This window comes from Erigeron canadensis, chromosome 4, assembly GCF_010389155.1.
Source record: "Erigeron canadensis isolate Cc75 chromosome 4, C_canadensis_v1, whole genome shotgun sequence".
Taxonomy (NCBI): domain Eukaryota; kingdom Viridiplantae; phylum Streptophyta; class Magnoliopsida; order Asterales; family Asteraceae; genus Erigeron; species Erigeron canadensis.
Genome location: NC_057764.1, coordinates 9028238 through 9050323, shown reverse-complemented (window position 1 = coordinate 9050323; position 22086 = coordinate 9028238). Strand labels below are relative to the sequence as shown.

Genomic DNA, 22086 nt, shown 5'->3' with positions numbered 1-22086 from the left:
TAACTGTTTCACCTTCCTGTACATGTAATTATCATTGAATGACAAGCAAAACTATCCATCCAACAATCACGGCTATATATAAGAATATATGGAACTCTAAGTCAAGCATTTATATAAAGATCACTCATTATGTGATTTCACAGTAGTTGACCGATCCTGCCTTATAACAATTATTTTCTTCTTCTCAATAAGTATGTGTTATGCTAATCGATATCTCACCATCCAATGACAAAGAATTCTGCACGTTTGAACTTACCTTACCAGCTTTCTATCTCTATTTATCAGGACATATATATATTGTAATGCAACAAAAATAACTAGTTATATATAATTTTCCTACTCTGCATTCCATGATTAAAACTAAATAGTTAATACGCTTTCGATCATTATATTATTTCTTTCCCTGATGTATCTAAAGCACACATACAAATCTATACGTTCATCATGATTAAATTCGATAGTTAATTTCATGACAACACCTAAAACATCAACTGCCTATAAAACATATATAAACCTAGATTTCAGCATTATGAGAACGTAGATTTTATGTCGAAATCTTATAACAGCAAATCTGTATAAACGCTTAACGATCAAGTGAATCATAGTTATGGGAAACAAGATTCTTTACCTGAATGGAATGGTTGATCTAACGACACGAATATTCAAATATACTAAATTTGCGAGGGATCGATCAGCACTTCAACATGGAATGAGTAACCACGGAAATATCGTCTAGGGGTTTTGAGAGATAAGCCGATATAAATAGTTTGTACGTATACGTTGTATAGGATGTGTCCACCATTAACCTCAATCCTACATAAGAAGCAGGCCCATTCCATGGACTTGTATTTTTTTTTTGTCATGTATTCTGGCCCAACACACGCTTGTTTAGTCCAACTTAGAGCAGGGATCATTTACTAATTAAATATACACCATCTTTATTATTTTTTAATAATAATAGTACTAATATGATCAGTTTTAATTACATATCACTTTAATCACATCTAATGAATTAATAATTACAATACCACATATGATAATATACTACACATCAATATACACGAAACATGTTGACCAACACACAAGTCAAAGAAGACGAAAAGAAGATTTGGGACGTTACAATTATCTCTCCCTTAAGAAGATTCTGTCCCCAGAATCAGCTCTCCACGAAAAGGTGAGGATATCGATCCCTCATCTCAGCTTCCACCTCCCACGTCATGCTTTTTCCTCGGCTATGCTTCCATTTGATCAACACAAGATCGATAACTTTCTTTCGCAGCTTCTTTTTCTTTCTATCCAAGATTTTCACAGGTTCCTCTACAAGCCTTTTCTTTGGATCAACCCGCAAGTCTGATAAAGGAATCATTTGCTCTTCCTCAGCTAAACACTTTCTCAAATAGCACACATGAAAGGTATTATGAATTCCCTCCAATTCAGGCGGTAGTTCCAATTTGTAAGCTTGTTCCTTAACCCTCTCAATAATTTTGAATGGCCCGATAAAACGTGGACTTAATTTTCCTCTTTTCCCAAATCGGATGACGCCTTTCCATGGTGAAACCTTGAGCATCACGCGATTTCCCACATTGAAAGACACCGGTCTCCTTTTCTTGTCGGCATAGGCTTTTTGTCTATCACGTGCAACCCGCAATGCCTCTTTTGCAATCTTCACTTTGTCTGCTGTAATTTGCACAACATTAGGCCCCGCATACTGCTTTTCCCCAGGTTCTAGCCAACACGAAGGCGTTCTACATTTTCGCCCATAAAGCATCTCAAATGGTGCCATTTTGATGCTAGAATGATAACTATTATTGTAAGCGAACTCAACTAGTGAAAGGTGATTATCCCAACTGCCACCATACTCCATCACGCAAGCTCTCAACATATCTTCTAGAGTCTAAATCGTCCTTTCACTTTGCCCATCAGTTTGAGGATGATATGCGGTACTCAAATTAACTCTAGTACCAAACTCTTGCTGAAAGCTCTTCCAAAATTTTGAAACAAAACGAGTATCCCGATCGGAAATGATTGACAAAGGGATGCCATGTGTGGAGACCACCTCTTCGATATAAAGTTGAGCAAACTTCTCCATAGGTGCATTCTCCCGAGTCCCCAATAAATGAGCACTTTTGGTAAGACGGTCCACAATGACCCAAATCATATCGTTACCTTTGGGTGTCCGTGGGAGTTTTGTCACAAAATCCATTGTGATATTATCCCATTTCCATTCAGGTATTTTCGATTGTTGAAGTTCACCATAGGGCTTTTGGTGTTCGGCCTTAACTTGTGCACAAGTAACACAATGCTCCACAAAATGCGCTACATCAAGTTTCATCACAGGCCACCAATACAAAGGTTTTAAGTCCCTAAACATTTTAGTAATACCCGGATGCACAGAATACCTTCAACGATGAGCCTCTTCCAGGATCAACTCACGATTTCCTCCCATCTTAGGCACCTAAATCCTCCCTTTAAAAGTCTGAAACCCGCGACTATTCAATTTCAATTTCTCTTTCTTGGTGTTCAACTTTTCATCCTTCACATTTTTCTCAAGCAAGGCCTCCATTTGGGCTGACTTAATCCGGTCAAGCAACCCGGATCTCATATCAACTTGCATAGAAAGTAGCTTACAAGGCATATGATAGAAGCATCAACTTGCATAGAAAGTTGCCTCGAAGCATATGCGATCACTCTATCCTTTTGCATTAGAACACACCCTAGGCCCGTGATAGAAGCATCACTATAAACCACAAAGCCATCAGTCCCATCAGGTAATGACAATATAGGAGCTTCACATAACTTGGACCTCAATGTCTGAAATGCCTTTTCTTGAGCTTTAGCCCACACAAACTTTACCCCTTTCTTTGTTAATTCTATCATAGGCTTGGCAATTCGAGAAAAATCTTGAATAAACTGACGATAATAACCAGCCAAACCCAAAAAACTCTTAATGTCAGAAGTAGATTTCGGTTGTGGCCATTTTATAACAGCTTCAACTTTCGAAGGATCAACAGTCACACCTTTCTCACTCATCACATGACCCAGAAAATGCACTTCACAAAGCCAAAATTCACATTTAGAGAACTTGGCATAAAGCTTGTTTTCCTTCAGCAGATTCAACACAGCCTTTAAATGCTCACGATAATCAATACACATCCTCATGGACCCATCTTTCTTTTTCACAAATATGATAGGAGCTCCCCAAGGTGAGGAACTCGGACGAATAAACCCTTTATCAAGTAGATCCTGAAGCTGGGTCATAAGCTCCTTCATTTCTGTTGGAGCTAGTCGATAAGGTGCCTTAGCAATAGGTGTTGCACCGGGCAAAAGATCAATTTGAAACTCGACCTCATGGTCGGGTGAAATACCGGGAAGATCCTCTAGAAAACACCTCAGGAAAATCAGATTCAACATCAATATCACTAACTGAAGACATCTTTTCTCGAGAATCAATAACATAGGCCAGAAAATGCTCCTTTGTTTGCCTAATGTATTTCAATGCTTTCATCATAGACACAATCCCCAATTCCCCTTTTTGCTTCTCGCCATAAACACGCACCACATCACCATTTGGCGCCACAAGATGGACAATCTTTCTTTTGCAAAGGATTTCAGCATTAAACTTTCCCAACCAATCCATGCCCAGAACAACATCGAAACCCGCACGAGTGGTAGGTAAAAGATGAACAGGAAAAGAATTTCCCTCGATATCTATAGAACAATTTCGATAAATCTCACGAATAGTAATGAGTTTACCGTCAGGAATCTCCACCTCAATGATGGAACCAAGTCTAGATATAGGAATACCAAGCTTTGACCCAAACGAAGTAGACACAAAAGTACGGTTTGCACCAGAATCAAATAAAACACTAGCAGGTATGGAATTAACAAGAAAAGTATCGTTAACGACATCATCATTACCTCTGGCATCTTCAGCAGTCATCTGAAAGGCTCGGGAATTTGTCTTCTTGTCATTCTTTTTAGGCTCAGCAGCTCTATCAGGACAACTAGTGCTGATATGCCCCTTCTTGTTGCAGTTGAAACACTTAACCTCATTTTTGCAATCGGCACTAGCGTGACCAATCTCCCCACAACGAAGACACTTCTGAGTAGCAGTAGAATAGTTCCCGTGATGCTTAGCCCGAGACTTGTTGCACCATTTCCCATTATTAAACTATTTACCGTTACCCTTCTGATTCTTCCACTTCTTTGAAGACCCCACACGATCATCATTCCTTCTCTTGAACCCAGATTTCCTGTCAGACTCCTTCTCAACAACCTTCTCAGCTTTGAAATCATCATCAAGTCTCTTGGATTCTTTGATAGCAGCTGACAAAGTAGTATGTTGCCGACATAGGCCATGATAGCTAGGAGGAAGACCATCACAGTAGCTTCAACTTGGTCAATTTCTCTACGAACCATGTGACCAACGAACTTGGCGGTTAGGGCTCTAAACTCTTTCTCGATCAATCTTAACTCACGAGTGCCAACATATTCTTCCAGAAATTTATCCCTGAAAGTACCCCAAGGCATTGCAGCCAGTACCTCAGGAGTCAATGAAACGGTAGTAGATCTCCACCAATTGCGAGCATTCTTCTTTAACATGCAAGAAGCACATAACACCTTCATATCCTCGGGACAGTAACATGAAACAAACACCACCTCTATATCATCCAACCATTCCATAGCACCTACAACATCTTGAGTGCCATCAAAATCTTTGGCACTGCATTTCTGAAAACTTTCATACTTGAAATTAGTTGCACGAGGAGCAACCACAACTCGATTCACCACCCCTTCATTCTGAACCCCAACTACATCATTCATAGGAGCAACCTGTGATCTCACAATGGATGGCTCTGCACGGTTAGAGCGGTTGGAATAATTTCCATCAGTATGCTCCTCCCGATGTGGATCAACTTCCCTTTCAGCTCTTACTCGAACAAGTTCCTCTTCAGTCCTTATCAACTTGGCTCGAATAGCTCTCAATTCTTCATACATCTCAGCCTGAGTTGGAATCTGTTCGATCACTGGGTTTACCCGTTCAATTTCCGATCTTGTTGGCACTTCACCCGGATATGGCCTTCGAGGAGGCCTTTGATTAGCCGCATTTCCAGCCCCATTTCGATTGGCCGGAGTGTCACTAGCGGTAGCTCCATCTAGTTGACTATTAGCACGAGTGTTAACCATTTTGTCTATATAACATAAAGACGACGATTAGCGACGGATAAAGCGAAATAACGAGGAATAAGAGCTATCACGATAATACATATTTAACACGCAAAATATACATTAAGCTCAAATCCCACAAACGATTCGCTCAACCCAACCCGTCCTATAATCAAGCAAACCTATTTTCCTATAGGCCATTAACAGGTTAACACTATCTGATCCAAGGATCCTACAGTTTAAGACTAGAACCTATAATCCTATAGATTCCAAGTTCCCTTAAACTAATGCTCAGATACCAACTTGTAACACCCATCTTTAAAAATACCGGATTTCTTTTTTTTTTTTTCAATAAGTATATAAACAAATAAAGACCACACGTGGCGGAAAAAGTCTTATTAAATGAAAGTATAGTCAACTAGTACATGAGTTGACAATCACATGTTTTAAATGGTGTTACCAGCCAATCTCAAAGACATCAACAAAAGAAACCCAAAATATAATCCACGGGCCAACACAAACCCGAAATAAAAATGCATTATTAAAAGTCTAAAATAAAACTAGCAGCTATGGCCTCTGAAAGACTAAGGACACTAGTCTACTCGTTGGTCGTCTCACACGTCCTTATCCCTGCTACTCTGCGAGACACAATCACAAGTAGAATAAGTGTCAGCTTTTAAAGCTGAGTAAGATAAAGGTTTTATACATATATTTCAAAACAGTTTATAAAACAGTTATATGTATATACATTACCACCAATAGTTACCAACCCGCAAGTAACCTGCATATAAATCATAACACATATACCACAAATAGGATTAACACACATATCCTATCAATGTGCCTATCAGCTCATGAGGGTTCCTACCAAGAAGAATTCTATGTCTATCGCGAAGACCACTATACATGCGTATAGCTTAACACGAGCCTTCGACATTAAGGTTATGCCACAATATAATTGCACATATAAGTAGGCTGGCCAATAGACCTGATGGGTGCCTACTATCCGACATCAAGTGTAAGCACTAAGGCGGTACATCGGTGTCGTTTAGGAAAGGCATAACCAATTCCTGGAGCAAGTGCCATACACGATAGGTAGCTAGCCTACACACTTACTCAATCACATATTTCCACTTTGGGTTATGTCTAGAATACCCGTGGACCCGTAAATAGCATAGGACCAATTACACGATGCACTATGGGATAAGCTTATCGCGAAACACTTCTTTATACTTGAGTTCTCACAATCTATAGGATAGCAACAACACTAGCTACCTATAACTACAGGGCCCGTATCAAGTGCACAAGTGATCATGACAATCCTATGATTTCTAGTGTCACAACAAGCAATAAACATACAACAAGTAAGGTTCAATGACATGGAGTAACACAATCAATGTCAATACAACAAATAATATATAAGTTATGGGATAAACACCAAATCCCAGGTTCCAAGTCTCATTTCCCAAGTTTTCAAAGTCACAAATGTAACTTAAATGCCCTCCCATCAAAGCTCCAACCACACAAGGACCCAAGAGTTCATTTAAGCGTGTTTATAATTTGGAAATACATTTCGATCATGTCTCACAGTGTAAATCCAGTATCTTACCTGGGATGGAGTAATAATATAATTTAGCTCGTTACTTCTCGAATGTCCGAATACCTAAACAGTTATATATAAACATAAATATAAATATCAATCACCAACTATTGACATATTCATAAAAATGCATTACTGACTAGTCTCATTAAGATGGTTGCAAAACATGAAATTGATATCCATGCATCTCTTGCTAGCTCCACGTAGGAACATTTTAACTAGCTAAAATATGACATTTTTTTTGTGTGAATGTTCCTACTAGTCATAAATGTCATAGTTAAAATCCATCTATTAAACCTCATATACAGCTACGTATTCGGATAAGCACTGAAGTGTAAAATGAGTTTACACTTAAGGATATCTATCAAGTTATATTAATTATGGGATTTCTTAATTAACTGTTTCACCTTCCTGTACATGTAATTATCATTGAATGACAAGCAAAACTATCCATCCAACAATCACGGCTATATATAAGAATATATGGAACTCTAAGTCAAGCATTTATATAAAGATCACTCATTATGTGATTTCACAGTAGTTGACCGATCCTGCCTTATAACAATTATTTTCTTCTTCTCAATAAGTATGTGTTATGCTAATCGATATCTCACCATCCAATGACAAAGAATTCTGCACGTTTGAACTTACCTTACCAGCTTTCTATCTCTATTTATCAGGACATATATATTGTAATGCAACAACAATAACTAGTTATATATAATTTTCCTACTCTGCATTCCATGATTAAAACTAAATAGTTAATACGCTTTCGATCATTATATTATTTCTTTCCCTGATGTATCTAAAGCACACATACAAATCTATACGTTCATCATGATTAAATTCGATAGTTAATTTCATGACAACACCTAAAACATCAACTGCCTATAAAACATATATAAACCTACATTTCAGCATTATGAGAACGTAGATTTTATGTCGAAATCTTATAACAGCAAATCTGTATAAACGCTTAACGATCAAGTGAATCATAGTTATGGGAAACAAGATTCTTTACCTGAATGGAATGGTTGATCTAACGACACGAATATTCAAATATACTAAATTTGCGAGGGATCGATCAGCACTTCAACATGGAATGAGTTACTACGGAAATATCGTCTAGGGGTTTTGAGAGATAAGCCGTGAATAAGAACCCTAATATGTTATTCCGATATAAATAGTTTGTACGTATACGTTGTATAGGATGTGTCCACTATTAACCTCAATCCTACATAAGAAGCTGGCCCATTCCATGGACTTGTATTTTTTTTTGTCGTGTATTCTGGCCCTACACACGCTTGTTTAGTCCAACTTAGAGCAGGGATCATTTACTAATTAAATATACACCATCTTTATTATTTTTTAATAATAATAGTACTGATATGACCAGTTTTAATTACATATCACTCTAACCACATCTAATGAATTAATAATTACAATAACACATATGATAATATACTACACATCAATATACATATTAATCCTAATTAATCACTCCTAAACACATATCGCTATTAGTCACGATTATATACCACAAACTAAATACTAGCACATTAAATAGACACATCCGAAGTGACACGAAACATGTTGACCGACACACAAGTCAAAGAAGACGAAAATAAGATTTGGGATGTTACAATCCCCATTTTTGCAGCATAAACGGTCATGTTTCGTACGTTATTTGCCATGTTTCTTTTGTGAATGTGTGTTATTTGTGTAGAAGAGTGTGTGTTTTTTAATAGATAAATTGTTTGTATGATAATGGTTTGTGTAGAAGAGTGTTTGTTATTTATATATATTTGATAAATAGGGACCAAAAGTGTAAAATTTGTATAAATATCAAATATGGCCGTTTTTGGGACCATTAGTGTAAAATTATTTAAACTTTGAAAACAATCATTTAGTTATAAAAGAACAACAAAAGTGTCAAACACTCGTTTCCGAGGGAACGAACCCGCAAGAACGAGACCAGGGACAAGCCACACCTAACCGTGTACGTTCGTCCCTCAACCGAGAACGAGCCACGAACGAATGGGGATGAATCCATTGTGAATACTCTTATATATAGAGATAGAGATTTTTTTAACAATCTTGTCATCATTTTTTATAATGAAAAAGTTAAAACTTTGTTTACTTATTGAAACATAATAGGTATATTTAAGATGTACTGGTTGCTTATTATATCTTTATCTCTCTATATAACTAAAAGAGTATATATTTTTTTCTTGGTATCATTTATAGATTTTTGCGACATTGGATTTTATATGATTTGTCATATTTCCCAAATAAATTGTTATATTTATGTTGTCATGAATTTAACCATGTCACCTAAATTGATCTTAATCATCAATTTCATACACACGAATCATGTATATGTCACATACTATGTGAAATATTCGAATTTATTTATGATACAATCTATATAAATACCGTACATCGTACGGGTATTAAAACTAGTTAATAAATAAAAATAAAAGTTAGTTTGGTTAAATCAATATTTATTTATTTTTGTATAAAATAATGATATTTTCTAATATCAAATCTTGTGTATAGTGTATACTCATACTCATACGTCGGGGTCACCAAAATTTTGAAACCTCCCTCCTGATTAAATGAAAGGAGCCGCCCCCACCCCCGCCCCAAAATACCCCATTCCCAAAATTTTAATTAGGGTTGTCATTTGACAGTTTGCTCCTCATTTTAAAAAAAAATCAATCTTCACCGCGGATCATAGTTACCTATCTTCTACAAAAATCAATCCCCATCTCAATTTTGTAATGCTATTGCCTATTGGTGTTGATGAAGTCAGTACTTTCGTATATCATTTTCATCTCTTGATAATTGTAATATGTTTTTCTACTTTTCTGTGGCTACTCTCTCTCTATGATATGCTGGTTATCTATCACCAATTAGATCTTAAAATAATCGAGTACTATTAATTAGTTGTATGGATTATTTTAATGGACAACGGGTAACTTTCTTTGCTTTGATCCATTCCATTTAATAAATTCCTTCTAATGATGATTCTTAACATTTAATAAATTCCTTCTAATGATGATTCCTAACATTTAATAAATTCCTTCTAATGATGATTCCTAATTATTAATCCAGTTCATTTTTGTATTTCCGGATGATTGAAATAGAGCAAGATTGTTGAGTCTTGGATTCGCTGACAAGACTTGCTCGCTTACGTATGTCGTCAGCAAGTGTTCAGCGAGCCCAGTGACTCTCTTCAGCGGGTTGTATGCTGCCCAAATGTTTGTCATGGTGGGAAGTTTTCAAACCATATGAAGACAAGAGTCACATGGTGGTTCTTCCAACTGTAACATACCTCATATGGCAAAGGTACATGTTGGGACCAAAACTTGGGTCTTCTCTCTCATACCCATTTTGGTAAAGAAGACAAGGGCTCTTGCATGGAACTACAAGGAGCCAATGGGACATCGACAACCACCATCTATCACCATCAAAGGAAGACTGTGTTGCCCTAATTCTTCCTCTATATAAAGCAACACAGCCGCATTGTATCAAGCATGATTGTCACCTTTAAAGTGTGTGTCACTTGTAATTGTTCAAGTTTATAGTGTGTCTAAACTTAGCAATTACCTTGTTCATTTGTATTCTTGTTAGTCAAGTTTGTAAGATCGACCATGTATTCATCGTTTAATCAATGATACATATGATTATACTTGCATTGATTTATTACAATTAAACTTGTCATTATTCTTGTTGTTTATCCTCTTATTTACTATCTTGTCTAGCTTAACTATAACATAAGTTGTGCATTTATGGACTGTCAAGTGGTATCAGAGCCACCGTTCCTAAATCATTGAAACAAGATCTGTTTGCCTTCTTGTGTTTACATTAATTTTCTGTTCTTTTTTCTTCTTAAAATATTTTCTTTAAAACAAGAACATGTCGTCTATTCCCAGCCTTGTAAACACACGTGACTTTGGTTATGTGTCTACACCTCCTAAATTCGAGCCCAAAGATTTTGGGTCTTGGAAGGAGAGAATGTTTCTTCACATCGCTGGTGTGGTACCCTATTTAATGACAATATTAACTGAGGGTCCATACATATCGATGTACGTCCAAAGAACTCCAGGAGCAACACCTGAAGCTCCTGAGATTGTGACTGAACTGGTTAAACCAGAGGTCCAGTGGACGAATAAAGAGCGTAAGCTGGTAAATCTTGATGCCAGGCTCAAAAACATGATTATTGTCACTCTTCCTACCGAAATCATGAAGCTTGTCATCAAGTATCCCTCTTCAAAAGAAGTATGGGATAGACTGGTTAGCACCTATGAAGGTTCTGCTGACCTTATTACAATCAAAAAGATTGATTTAAAACGTGCTTATGAAAACTTCTTCTCTCTTCCTGATGAAAGTCTTAAGGGCACCTATACACGCTTTAAAGGGTTGCTCAATGATATGACTAATGTAGGCATTACTCATGATAATTTTGATGTATGCCACAAATTCATTGACTCTCTTCCTTTTAAGTTGCAAAACTTAAGACAAACCCTCCGTACCACAAAGAAAATTCAAGATTTTGATCTTGAAGAACTCTTTGGCACTCTTCAATTTGAAGAGAGAGCTTTGGCTCAAAACATTCGAGCCTCTGCTGATGCCAGGAGACATGCTGACACTTCTTCTTCTTCTTCTTATGTCAGCATGCCTTCTCATCCTATCACAGATCCTCTTGCACTCATCTCTGCTGAGCCCATCAATCTTAATGATGGTGCCAGCCCCTCTAACCTTCCTGGTCCTATCCAATCTCTTGTTGACGAGCTTGATGTTGATGAAAAATAAGAAATGTTTAGTGACTTCATGGGCTTGGCCCTTATTGCTGGAAAGAAATATTTCAGAAAATGGAACAACCGTAAGTCGGTTGCTCCTTACAAACCTCCTGTTGACAAATCACAAGAAGAATGCTGGAGGTGTGGCAGAAAAGGCCATTACCAAAAGGAGTGCAAGGTTTCTATTCCCTCTCTAGCAGCACCTAAAGCTAATTCTTCTAAGTCTGCTGATGAGTACAGGAATAAATACTATCAGCTTAAGGCAAAGATGGCTGAAACAGAAGAGGCCAAAACTCCAGCAAAAGGACTTGTTGCTGAAGAACATGATTGAGCTGACTCAAATGAGTCAGATGATGATGATTATGTTGACACCATGTGCCTGATGGCACTCGCTGACGGTGATGCACTGACAAAAGATCAAGTCTCCTCCAGTCAGTGGGTAAATATCACTGTTAAAAAGGTACACTCTCTTCTTTCTTCCTCTAAAACTGACAAGACAAAAATCATTGAGTCATTGTCTTGTGATCTTCAGTTTGTAGAAACTCTACGTGCTGAACTTCAAACAAAACTCAACTCTGCTGGCGCAAAGTTAAGTGAAAAATCTGAAAAACTCTTGAAATTGAAAAATGTTCATTTCGAACTTCAATCTCATGAGTTAATGACTCAAAAACTCCAACTTGAGAATGAAAATCTCAAGATTGAAGTCTCAAATCTTAAGAAGATTGTGACCTCTTAGTCACAAGCTTCTAAATTTCATCATCAGTGCTTGAGTGAACAAGTTCTAGCTCAAGTACAAACAGTGATTGGTGGCAATTTCGATGCTGCTGCCTCACTTGCTGACTCCTTCAAAGATGATGTTAAACCAGAAATCTCTATTCCTCCCTCTTTTTTAGCTTCCATCTCTCCTAAGGATATGAAAAAATGGTACTTTGTCAAGGGACAAAGTGACTACCATGCTGAAATGGATACTGGTGCTACTTCTTCCTCCACCAACGTATCCTCTTCTTCCACAAATGTTTAGGGTACTGGTTCTACAACCAGCGCCAATAACATGTTCTCTCATCTCCCTATTGTTGGCATGATGCCACATGAAGGAAGGATTCAATTCTCTCCTCCAAGAACTTTTAAAGGGGACATTTCAAGTGATGGGTACATACCCATTGCTCCTCAGCAACTATCCTAGAAAACCTGCTGAACCCTTTAAAAGGAGTACTGTTGCTACACCATACGACTATAGCACTCCTCAGCGAGTGGAACCAGTCGTTCAGCAACCTTCTTGTGCTCAATCCTCTTCCACTCAGCAGGAACCTGCTCATGCTGGTAACAAGGGTGATCAACATGATCGCCTTATTAAACGACGTGTCAGGTTCGCTGATGCTAGATATCATCAAATAACTCCCACAAAGGATGTACTTGCTGATATTCAAACCCATATGGCATCTCAATCTGTGCCAGCTCTATCAAATTCGAGGAATAACACTCCTCAGAGAAGGAGAATCCCTTCTCAAAATAGGCCTGTAACTCCTCAGCGAGGACACTTGCCACATCAGCAAGTGAGGCCTATAACCCCTCAGCAGGGACATGTGCCACATCAGCAAATGAGACCCACTACTCCACAAAGAGGACAAATGCCTAATCAGCATGATTCGTTCTCATTGTCAAATAGGGAGTACTTACCTCATAGGCAAATAAGGTCAGTGACTCCAAATCGTCAGTCTAGACCTATCACTCCAAGTAGAGTGGCTCAACCTCAGCAGGGTCTATCTTCTCACCCTGCTAATAGACAAGGATGGACCATGATTAGAGGATCACAAAATCCTCAAAATCACTATGGTGAGTCCATCCTTGGTCCTATTCCTCATGTGCCTCCACCCAGATTTAAGCAAAGGAATAAAACAAAAGGGTAAGGCTTCTTCCTCAATCCTTCAAATCAATGAGCTCACTCAGCGAGTAAATGATCTCTCTTCTCAGCTGAAGGACTTTCTTATTCACAGTCAAAAAGGCAACCCCTCTGACAAAAAATGCTATCTTTGTAGTAGCAGAGGACATGTTACTTCCGAATGTGAAAGTTTGAGTTCAAGAGAAACTCCAGTGGTAGCTATACAATCTAACTCCTCTATGTCTGCTGGAGCTTCTTCTTCCACTAAGATCAGTGACACCATTTCTGTCACTGAAGCAAATGTTGCTGAGTACATCTCCTCTCAGCATATTGAATTCCCTCACTCTCAAAGGATCATACCTGACACTTGGGGGCAACCAGCAATGTTGGTTGAATATAGTGCTCCTAATGTTGTCAGCAACTATGTATATCTCCAAAGTAATGGGACATACATAATGCCCAATGATGAGGATGATACATCCCATGAGGATGTTAATAGGGGTGACTTTCCCACTCTTGTAGATGTTCTCTCTGTAGAGCCAACTTCTATCTCTGATGAACTCTCTTCTAACCTTCCTGAAAGAGTTATTGGTGAATCTCAAAGTGAAGCCTAAATCCTTCTTACATCCATGCAGAGCTCGCTTGGAAAAGAAGTGTGGTATTTGGACAACGGCTGTTCAAAACACATGACTGGCTCTAAGTCCCTGCTGGATAACTATACAGAGGCACCTAGTCCTACTGTAGTGTTTGGTGACAACTCCACTGGACAAACTGAAGGGCATGGTCTTCTTTCAAATGGTCTTATAAAAATCTCCAAAGTTGCTTATGTAAATGGATTAACATAAGCATTAGTCAACTTTGTGATGCTGACTACAAAGTGATTCTTGATAAGCATCAAGGCATAGTTGTAAATATTAACAAGGAAGTCGTCTTGGTAGCACCAAGAAAAAGAGATGTATATCTTGTAGACTTCACTCCTATCAAAACTGATAGTGAGACTTGTTTCTTTGCAAAGTCAGCATCTGAGTTAAATTGGTTATGGCACAGGCATATGTCGCATGTGAATTTTAAAACCATCAACTCACTGGGCAAAAAGAACCTTGTTCGTGGCCTTCCTCCTCTCACTTTTGAAAAGGATAGACTCTGTGATGCTTGTGAAAAAGGTAAAAGCCATAGATCTACCTTTAAAACAAAACAAACCAACTCTATCAAGGGTTGTTTTCATCTTCTTCACATGGACCTCTTTGGTCCAGTAAATGTTCAAAGTCTAAAGGGTAGCAGATACACTTTAGTTATAGTATATGAATATTCACGATATACTTGGACCATTAAATTCATCAAGAAAATGGAAAATCTCAATAGCATAAGGGTTAAAGAACTCAGAAGCGACCATGGCACTGAGTTTAGAAACCACACTCTTGAATTTTTTTTGTGCTGATCAAGGCATCTCACAAAACTTCTCTTCTACTAGAACCCATGAGCAAAATGGTGTTGCTAAAAGGAGAAACAGAACTCTCATTGAGGCAAGACGTACCATGCTCAACGAGTCCTCTCTGCCCAGCAGGTTTTGGGCAGAAGCGGTCAGCACTACATGTCATACTCAAAATCGCTGTCTCATTGTCAAAAGACATGACAAGACAGCATATGAAGTTTTGAGAGGCAAGAAACCTCAAATCAAATACTTTCATGCTCACTGCCTCTTAAAAATTAGCATCTCGCTGAAGATAGTTCAGCAAAACCTGAACTTGAGCAAGTTGCTGCTCATATCTATTCGATTGAGCCAGTTGAGCCCATTTTAAGATCAATCCATGCTGCATCAGCCAAATCTAGATCTCCGGCTGGTGATTTGCCAATTGATGACTCTGCTGATGAAGAGTTTCATGATGCTTAAGCTAATACCGAAGATATGGAGTCTGCTGATGACCCAATCATCATTGATAACTCTACTCAATCAAATGGCTCCTCTGATCGAAGTTCTCATGAACCATCTCTTATAATTGATCTCTCTTCTTATTGTCCTCCTGCTGAACCTTTCACCCAAACTTCCGCTGCCCCTCTACTTGGTTCATCTAGTGTTCCAGCACTAAAATAGACATCTAGTCATCTGACCAATCAAGTAATTGGTGATCCTCAGCAGGGTATTTTGACTCGATCAACGACCAGAAATCATGTCTATATGTTAATTTCTTGTCAATGATCACTCCCAAAAATATTGGAGAGGCAATTGTTGACCCTTCATGGGTTGCTGTCATGCAAGAGGAACTTACCCAATTTCAAAGACAACATGTCTGGTTTTTGGTACCTCTTCCTCCTGGTAAAGAACCCATTGATACTAAATGAGTTTATAGGAATAAAATGGACAAAGATGGTGTTGTTATACGTAACGAGGCTAGGCTGGTAGCACAAGGTTAACTTCAAGAAGAAGGAGTTGACTATGATGAAACCTTTGCTCCAGTGCCCGATTAGAAGCTATACGCCTATTCTTGGCACATGCTGCTTATCGAAACTTCACACTCTATCAAATGGATGTAAAGAGTGCCTTCCTAAATGAAAAACTCGAAGAAGAAGTTTATTAGGAGCAGCCACCTGGTTTTGAAGATCCAGCCAAGCCACACCATGTGTATCGTCTTTATAAGGCATAGTCTTTTCATTTATAGAAAAGGTGTTCATGTCCTATATGTCCAAATATATGTAGATGACATTATCTTTGGATCCTCCAGCAAGAAACTGTGTAAAAAGTTTAGCTCACTGATGTTATCTCACTTTGAGATGAGTATGTTGGGTGAACTCACCTTCTTTCATGGTTTACAAATTCGTCAACTCCCAAGTGGAATTTTTATAAACCAAGAAAAGTATATTAGAGACATGCTGACTAAGTTTTATATGACTAATATCACTCCTAAGCCCACGCCTATGTCTCCCCCAAATAATCTCCATGCTGACCCAGATGGAAAGCATGTGAACCCCACTCACTATCGTGGGATGATTGGCTCATAGCGAGTCGTCCTGACATTATGCTTGCTACTTGCCTTTGTACAAGATATCAAACGTCCCCAAGGGAGTCTCACTTACTTGCTGTCAAGAGAATTTTTAAATATCTTAAAGGGACTTCCTCACTAGGTCTTTGGTATCCCAAAGATTCTAAATTGGACTTAGTTGCATACTCTGATTCTGACTATGATGGATGCATGTTAGATAGGAAAAGTACCAGTGGTGGATGTCAACTGTTGAGGGGGAGGCTGACTAGTTGGTCTAGTAAGAAACAGCATACAGTTTCCATCTCCACTACTGACTCAGAGTATGTATCAGCAACGAGTTGTTGCGCTCAAGTCCTCTCGATGAAAAATCAACTCGCTGAATATGACTTAGATTTCTCTAAGATTCCCATAATGTGTGACAATACAAACGCTATTGCCATTACACAAAATCTTCTTCAGCATTCAAAAACAAAACACATAGATATTAGGTATCACTTCATTCGTGACCATGTCATGAAGGGGGATATTGAAATCTACTTCATCCGTACTGATGATCAACTTGCTGACATTTTCACTAAACCTTTAGATGAAAAAAGATTCAAGGATCTTGTCAGTAGGTTGGGAATGCTGAATGGTGACTTCGCTACTTAGCTTACATATCTCTTGTAAGTTAACTCTTGACCCTTGTCAAGATTACCTCAGCGAAAGTGTGTCTTACTCGCTGAATAGAAAAGCAATAGAGAGCTAAAAGTCTCTATCTAGTCCAGTAGCAAATGGCTGCTGGTAAAGACATCTAAAATCCGTCGATCCTTGATGCTTTGGGAAAAAGCATAACAAAAGTAATAGGGTGCTAAAAGTCCCTATCTAGTCCAGCAGCAAATGGCTGCTGGTAAGACATATAAAATCCGTTGATGGCTGACAATTTGCCAAAAATTGTATAAAGTTAGTCAGCGACCTCCTCTCCTTCTTTATGTTGCTGATTAAAAACTTGGTAACCATTTTTTTAATAAAATAGTGACTCTTCAGTGGATACCTCTATTTATCTGAGTGTATTCCACTACGTATTCTTGTTGATATTTTATTATATATATCTCAAACGGTTACCTCAATTTTCTCCCAAATGGGCAACTTGTACACTGTACGCGCCGTATGAACTCGAGTACAGTTGAAATCGTGGTTCATAGAGTAACATCATACAACCCACATACGTACATATATACAGTGTCCTATAATTTAATATAATATTTCATATGCCACATATGAAAGAGAGTACGTGTGACGACTCACTTTTTGCAGTTATGGGACCCATATCCATGCCATATATATACAAATCTCTTCCACTTCTCCTTCTTTTACGTTCATTTCTTTCTCTAAAAAAACTTCCAAATCTCTCAAACTCTCTCAAATCCTTTCTATTCTCACAAAATACTCATCTCAAATTCTCAGTCATATCATATTCTAATCTTTTCTCATCTTATATGGCTTCTTCATCTGAGAACGTTTCTGAACAACAAAATCTCTCATATCTCAATTCCAAAATGTATGATAATGAAGACATTTGTTCTTCTAATCAAGTCTCCTTCCAAGCTTCTAAACTGGTCATCAAGGCCAATAATTATCTGGGATCTGAAGAGATCCCATCCAAAATCAAAGGATACTTCTGAATGCTTGATTTCATTATGGGATGTCCTGCCAGAAAGGCTATCTATAGTGATCCCAAGGAAATGTGTGTCCACCTCCTAAGGGAGTTTTGGTGGACATGTGATTATAAAGTTGCCAGTAGCACCATCACTAGCACTGTAATGAAAGGAGAACACACTATCTCCATCTCAGTAGACTCACTGAGAGATGCTCTTCGTCTTCTGAAACAATCAGAAGAGCATCCATATGTTGAGTTGGTCCCCATTGGAGTATGGAAGGAATGGTTGTTAACCATCGGGTATGGGACCAACATGGAACCAGCACAATCTGTGCACAGCAATCCTCAGAAGAAGTATCTGCCAGGGGTGTGGAGGCTGCTATTCACTCATGTGATCCAATGTCTTGGTGGCAACAGTGGCTCTTTTGATCAAGCCACTACTGCCCAAATGCAAAAGATATATGCGCTGGCAAATGGTCGCAATATTGACCTTTCCAGCGTAATTTTTGAAGACCTGAAGGGGAAGGTCACAATCAAGAACAGATCAAGCTCAGTGCCCTTTGCACGTTTTCTCTCATTAATCTTCAAAAGGGAGCTAAAAGATAAGTACCTCCCTAAAGGTGCTCAATTCATCCTCTCTCCAAGGGTTGCAAGCTTTTTTTAAAAGATTCCTGCTTGTGAGCCATAGCATTTTGATCCGAAGTACACTGTGCTCACTCCAGCAATGAAACAGGTACTATACTCTGTGTACCCTGAAATTGACAAACCTAACCCTGCTGGATCTAGTATGCTAATAATCCCCCAGCAACCTCCAAAGCTCCCAAGAAAACCAAGAAAACAGTCGTCTCAACTTCTTCCAATTCACCTCCTGCTGCTGTCCCAAAACAGCAGCAGCGAGTACCAAAGGGCCAAACTTCTAAGGTTAAGAAGTCCTCACTGCCCAAGGATAATAGAGACCCAGCCAGCCCATCAGCAGTCTCAAAAAAGGGCTGCTGACGAGAAAAAGGGTAACCGCAAGCAGCCACCTCAATCTTCTGTAGGCGAGGTTGGTGAAGATCATGGGCCACCTTAGCCCACTAGAGTTGAGTCAACCGAACAAATAATTCCCTCTTCTTCTCAACCCTCTGAGTCGTTGTCAGTAGCCATATCACAGGTGATGCTAGAGACAACAAAATCTACGGCCGATGATGCTTTGGTGATACAACACACTGAAGTTGAGGCACCCGGTTCCCCTACCCCTTTAAATTTTTTTGATGAAAGGATGGGTGTTGATTTTGAGAATGCTGAGGATGTTGTTTGTGGTGAAGGAAGTTTGGTTGAAGGTGCTGAGGTTGTCGCACAAGAAAAGTTAATTGCAAATATTGATGTTGATGAGGAAAGTGATTTGGAGTTGGGTGAGTTTGTGGCTGATGAATTCCAGCTGGATTTCTCCAACCAGGCTGATGAACTTGAAGCGAGTGACATGGAGGTTGATGCTGAAGAAGAGGCTGCTGTAAATGCAGCAGCCATCAATGAAAAAGTTGAAGAATATGCTGCTGATGATAATGCAGCATCAAATGTCAAAGAAACTGAGGTGCTCTCCCTTGGCATGCCCTCTTCCTTCCAAAGTGTTCCTGGGTGCTCATCTGCTGCCAAGCCTATCGACTCTCAAACTGCCATAGAGTTAGGTATCTCTTACTCCACTAACTCTTCTGATAGGCTGGCCAGGGTGGAACACCAACTAAATGATCTCACTAAAGCTGCCACACTCGCTGTTCAACTCAAAAGTCATGAAGATGACAGTTTGGTGAAGATCTTGGAAAGCTGGTACATCAAACAAAATGAGAACACTGCCAGCATCGAGACACTCAAAGAAAAATCTGTTTCTATGGCTGCTGATCAAGAGAAGTTGCACACTTATACTAATGTCATCAAAAGAGATCAGCAGGCCATTCGAGGTTTCTCGCGATCGCTGTGCAAGATTGGGACTTCTTTACGGTTTTCATCAAAGAAGGCATCCAGTAGCAGTGAATCTGCTGCTGCTAAAGCAAAAAGGATTGCTGACCTGGTCTCTCCTCTTATCTCCCAGGTTGAATGCAACACCAAGGCCATAAATGCCTTGGAAACTCAAATGGCCAGTCTTCCTCCTCATGCCTCATTCACTGTGGAAGATCGTAAGCGCCAAGAGAACTTAGTTAAAGAAGTTGGGGAAATAAAGACTATGCTGTCCCAAATTCTTCAACAGCACGCAACCCCAACAGCAACAGTGGAGGTAGTTATTAATGATACTACCTCCAAAGGGGAGAAAGTTGACGCTGCTGTAATGGCACTTGTCAGTGAAGTTGATAACAAAGGGGCGAGCGATATCTATGAAGCTTCTGCTGACAAGGTTGCAAATGAAGATAACACTGCTGCGGCCACTGAAAAAACAAGATGAACTGGCAATAGTGGCTTTCAGTGAGGATAATGTGAACACTCCCCCTGCTGGTGTTGAGGGGGAGACAAAAATGGATGTTGAAGTTCCCCCTGTTGGTGCTGAGGGGGAGACTGAAGATGTTAATGCTGAAGGGGAGCAACAGATTGTTGCCAAATCTCCCCAACCTGAAAATTCTGAAGCTGAGTAGATGGAACCAGAAACCATGAAAGCTGTATGGAAAGCTGGGTTCGCTCAGGAAATGGCTGTAGACAGATCTCGTGAAATGTTGCCAATCTTTCACAGACGATATCTCGCAAATGCTGAGATCACTCCAATGACTGATAGTCAAAGGAGACAGCTCACAGGGTCTGGATTCTTCAAGAAACCTCTAGCTGCTGCCACCTCGCTCTCTGCTGAATCTTTGACCATCCAATCCCCAGCAGGTCATCAACATCAAATGATTGACATTCTGGCCTTAACTACTGAGGGCAAAACTCAATAAGAAGCCATCAAGGAGCTGGATAAAATCAAAGAGAACCAAGAAAATGAAAAGAAAAACTTGGAATTCATAAGACAGCTACCACTCCTTGAAAAAGATCAATTGGATGCTGAGCAAAAGATGATTCTACAGACAGGTGGTGCTGAGGCTCTCTACAAACAATAACATGATGAAGTAGAGAAGCAGTTGAGTGAAAAGATAGCCAAGTTTGATGTTGAAAAGGTTAAATGGCTGAAGTACATGAATGACAAGAGGAGGCCTCAAAGAATAGTGGAAGTTGAAGCCTTTCGTGCTGACATGGGCCTAAAGACTAAATAGAAGATTTTAAGAAAAGGTGCTGACAAGCCTGTCAGGTACGAAGGTGTCAAGGCAACCACTCTAAGTGCCTCTAAGTGGGCTGAAGTGTACATGTTGATCAAGGACAAAAAGGCTCCCAGCTACGATCAATTGAAGAACATGCTGAGGGGGTACTTTGAAAAGGTAAGAGGTTTTGAAACGAAGTTCAGGTGTGATCTGCCTATACTGAGGCTAGTGTTTGGAGCTCCAGCTGCTATCTCAATGACTGATGGCAAGAAAATACAAAGAAAAAGAAAAGAAATGCATCAATCCTTGCCAGCAGCTCTTCCTCCTCTAGCCGGTGATGCTACTTTAAATCTTTGTTTGCCTTCCAGAAGTGTGTTTGAAGAAGGAAGAACATTGGAGTCCCCTGCTGGCATATTCTTTCAAAACTTCCAGAATGATCAACTATTTTTCAGATTGGCAGAAATAGAAAAAGCTTCCACTGGGTTTATCATCAGCATTAGAAAGAGATTCTCCAAGTTAGCAAGTGCCACATCGTTCATCAACAAGATTGATGAATAGCTGTTGAAGCCTCATAGAAGAGATGATCCAGTACTGAGGATTGCCAAGCAGGAGGACGCTTGGGAGATTCAAGCAGCCAATCTCTAGATGTCTTACTTTGTAAAAGCTTTATGCTTCAGCTTGTAATTTGCTTTGATGATATAAAAGACATCTTTCCTTCATACTACATTAGTTTCAAGTCTCATTTACTCAGCAAGTCTATTCAGCGAATAGGGGGAGATTGTTGGGTCTTGGATTCGCTGACAAGACTTGCTCGCTGACGTA

The 22086-nt window shown here is 39.2% G+C and overlaps 2 protein-coding genes across 2 annotated transcripts; both read right to left on the bottom strand.

The window, feature by feature from the left end:
- Positions 1 to 2598: 2598 nt before the first annotated feature.
- On the bottom strand, positions 2599 to 3270 carry LOC122596942 (uncharacterized mitochondrial protein AtMg00860-like). Its single transcript, XM_043769585.1, has one exon. The coding sequence runs from the start codon at positions 3268 to 3270 to the stop codon at positions 2599 to 2601; it is 672 nt and encodes a 223-aa protein (XP_043625520.1).
- A 76-nt stretch (positions 3271 to 3346) lies between these two features.
- On the bottom strand, positions 3347 to 5187 carry LOC122596941. The gene is made up of 2 exons (XM_043769584.1): positions 4186 to 5187; positions 3347 to 4144 (listed from the first exon to the last, which is right to left on the bottom strand). Exons 1-2 carry the CDS (start codon positions 5185 to 5187, stop codon positions 3347 to 3349), a joined length of 1800 nt encoding a protein of 599 aa, XP_043625519.1.
- Between the last annotated feature and the right edge of the window lie 16899 nt (positions 5188 to 22086).

Coding starts and splice junctions, on each gene's coding strand:
- LOC122596941 (XM_043769584.1), bottom strand. CDS start 5,187: ATGGTTAACACTCGTGCTAATAGTCAACTAGATGGAGCTACCGCTAGT. Junction 4,145..4,185: donor GAAGTGGAAGAATCAGAAGG/GTAACGGTAAAT, acceptor TGGTGCAACAAG/TCTCGGGCTAAGCATCACGG.
- LOC122596942 (XM_043769585.1), bottom strand. CDS start 3,270: ATGAAGGAGCTTATGACCCAGCTTCAGGATCTACTTGATAAAGGGTTT.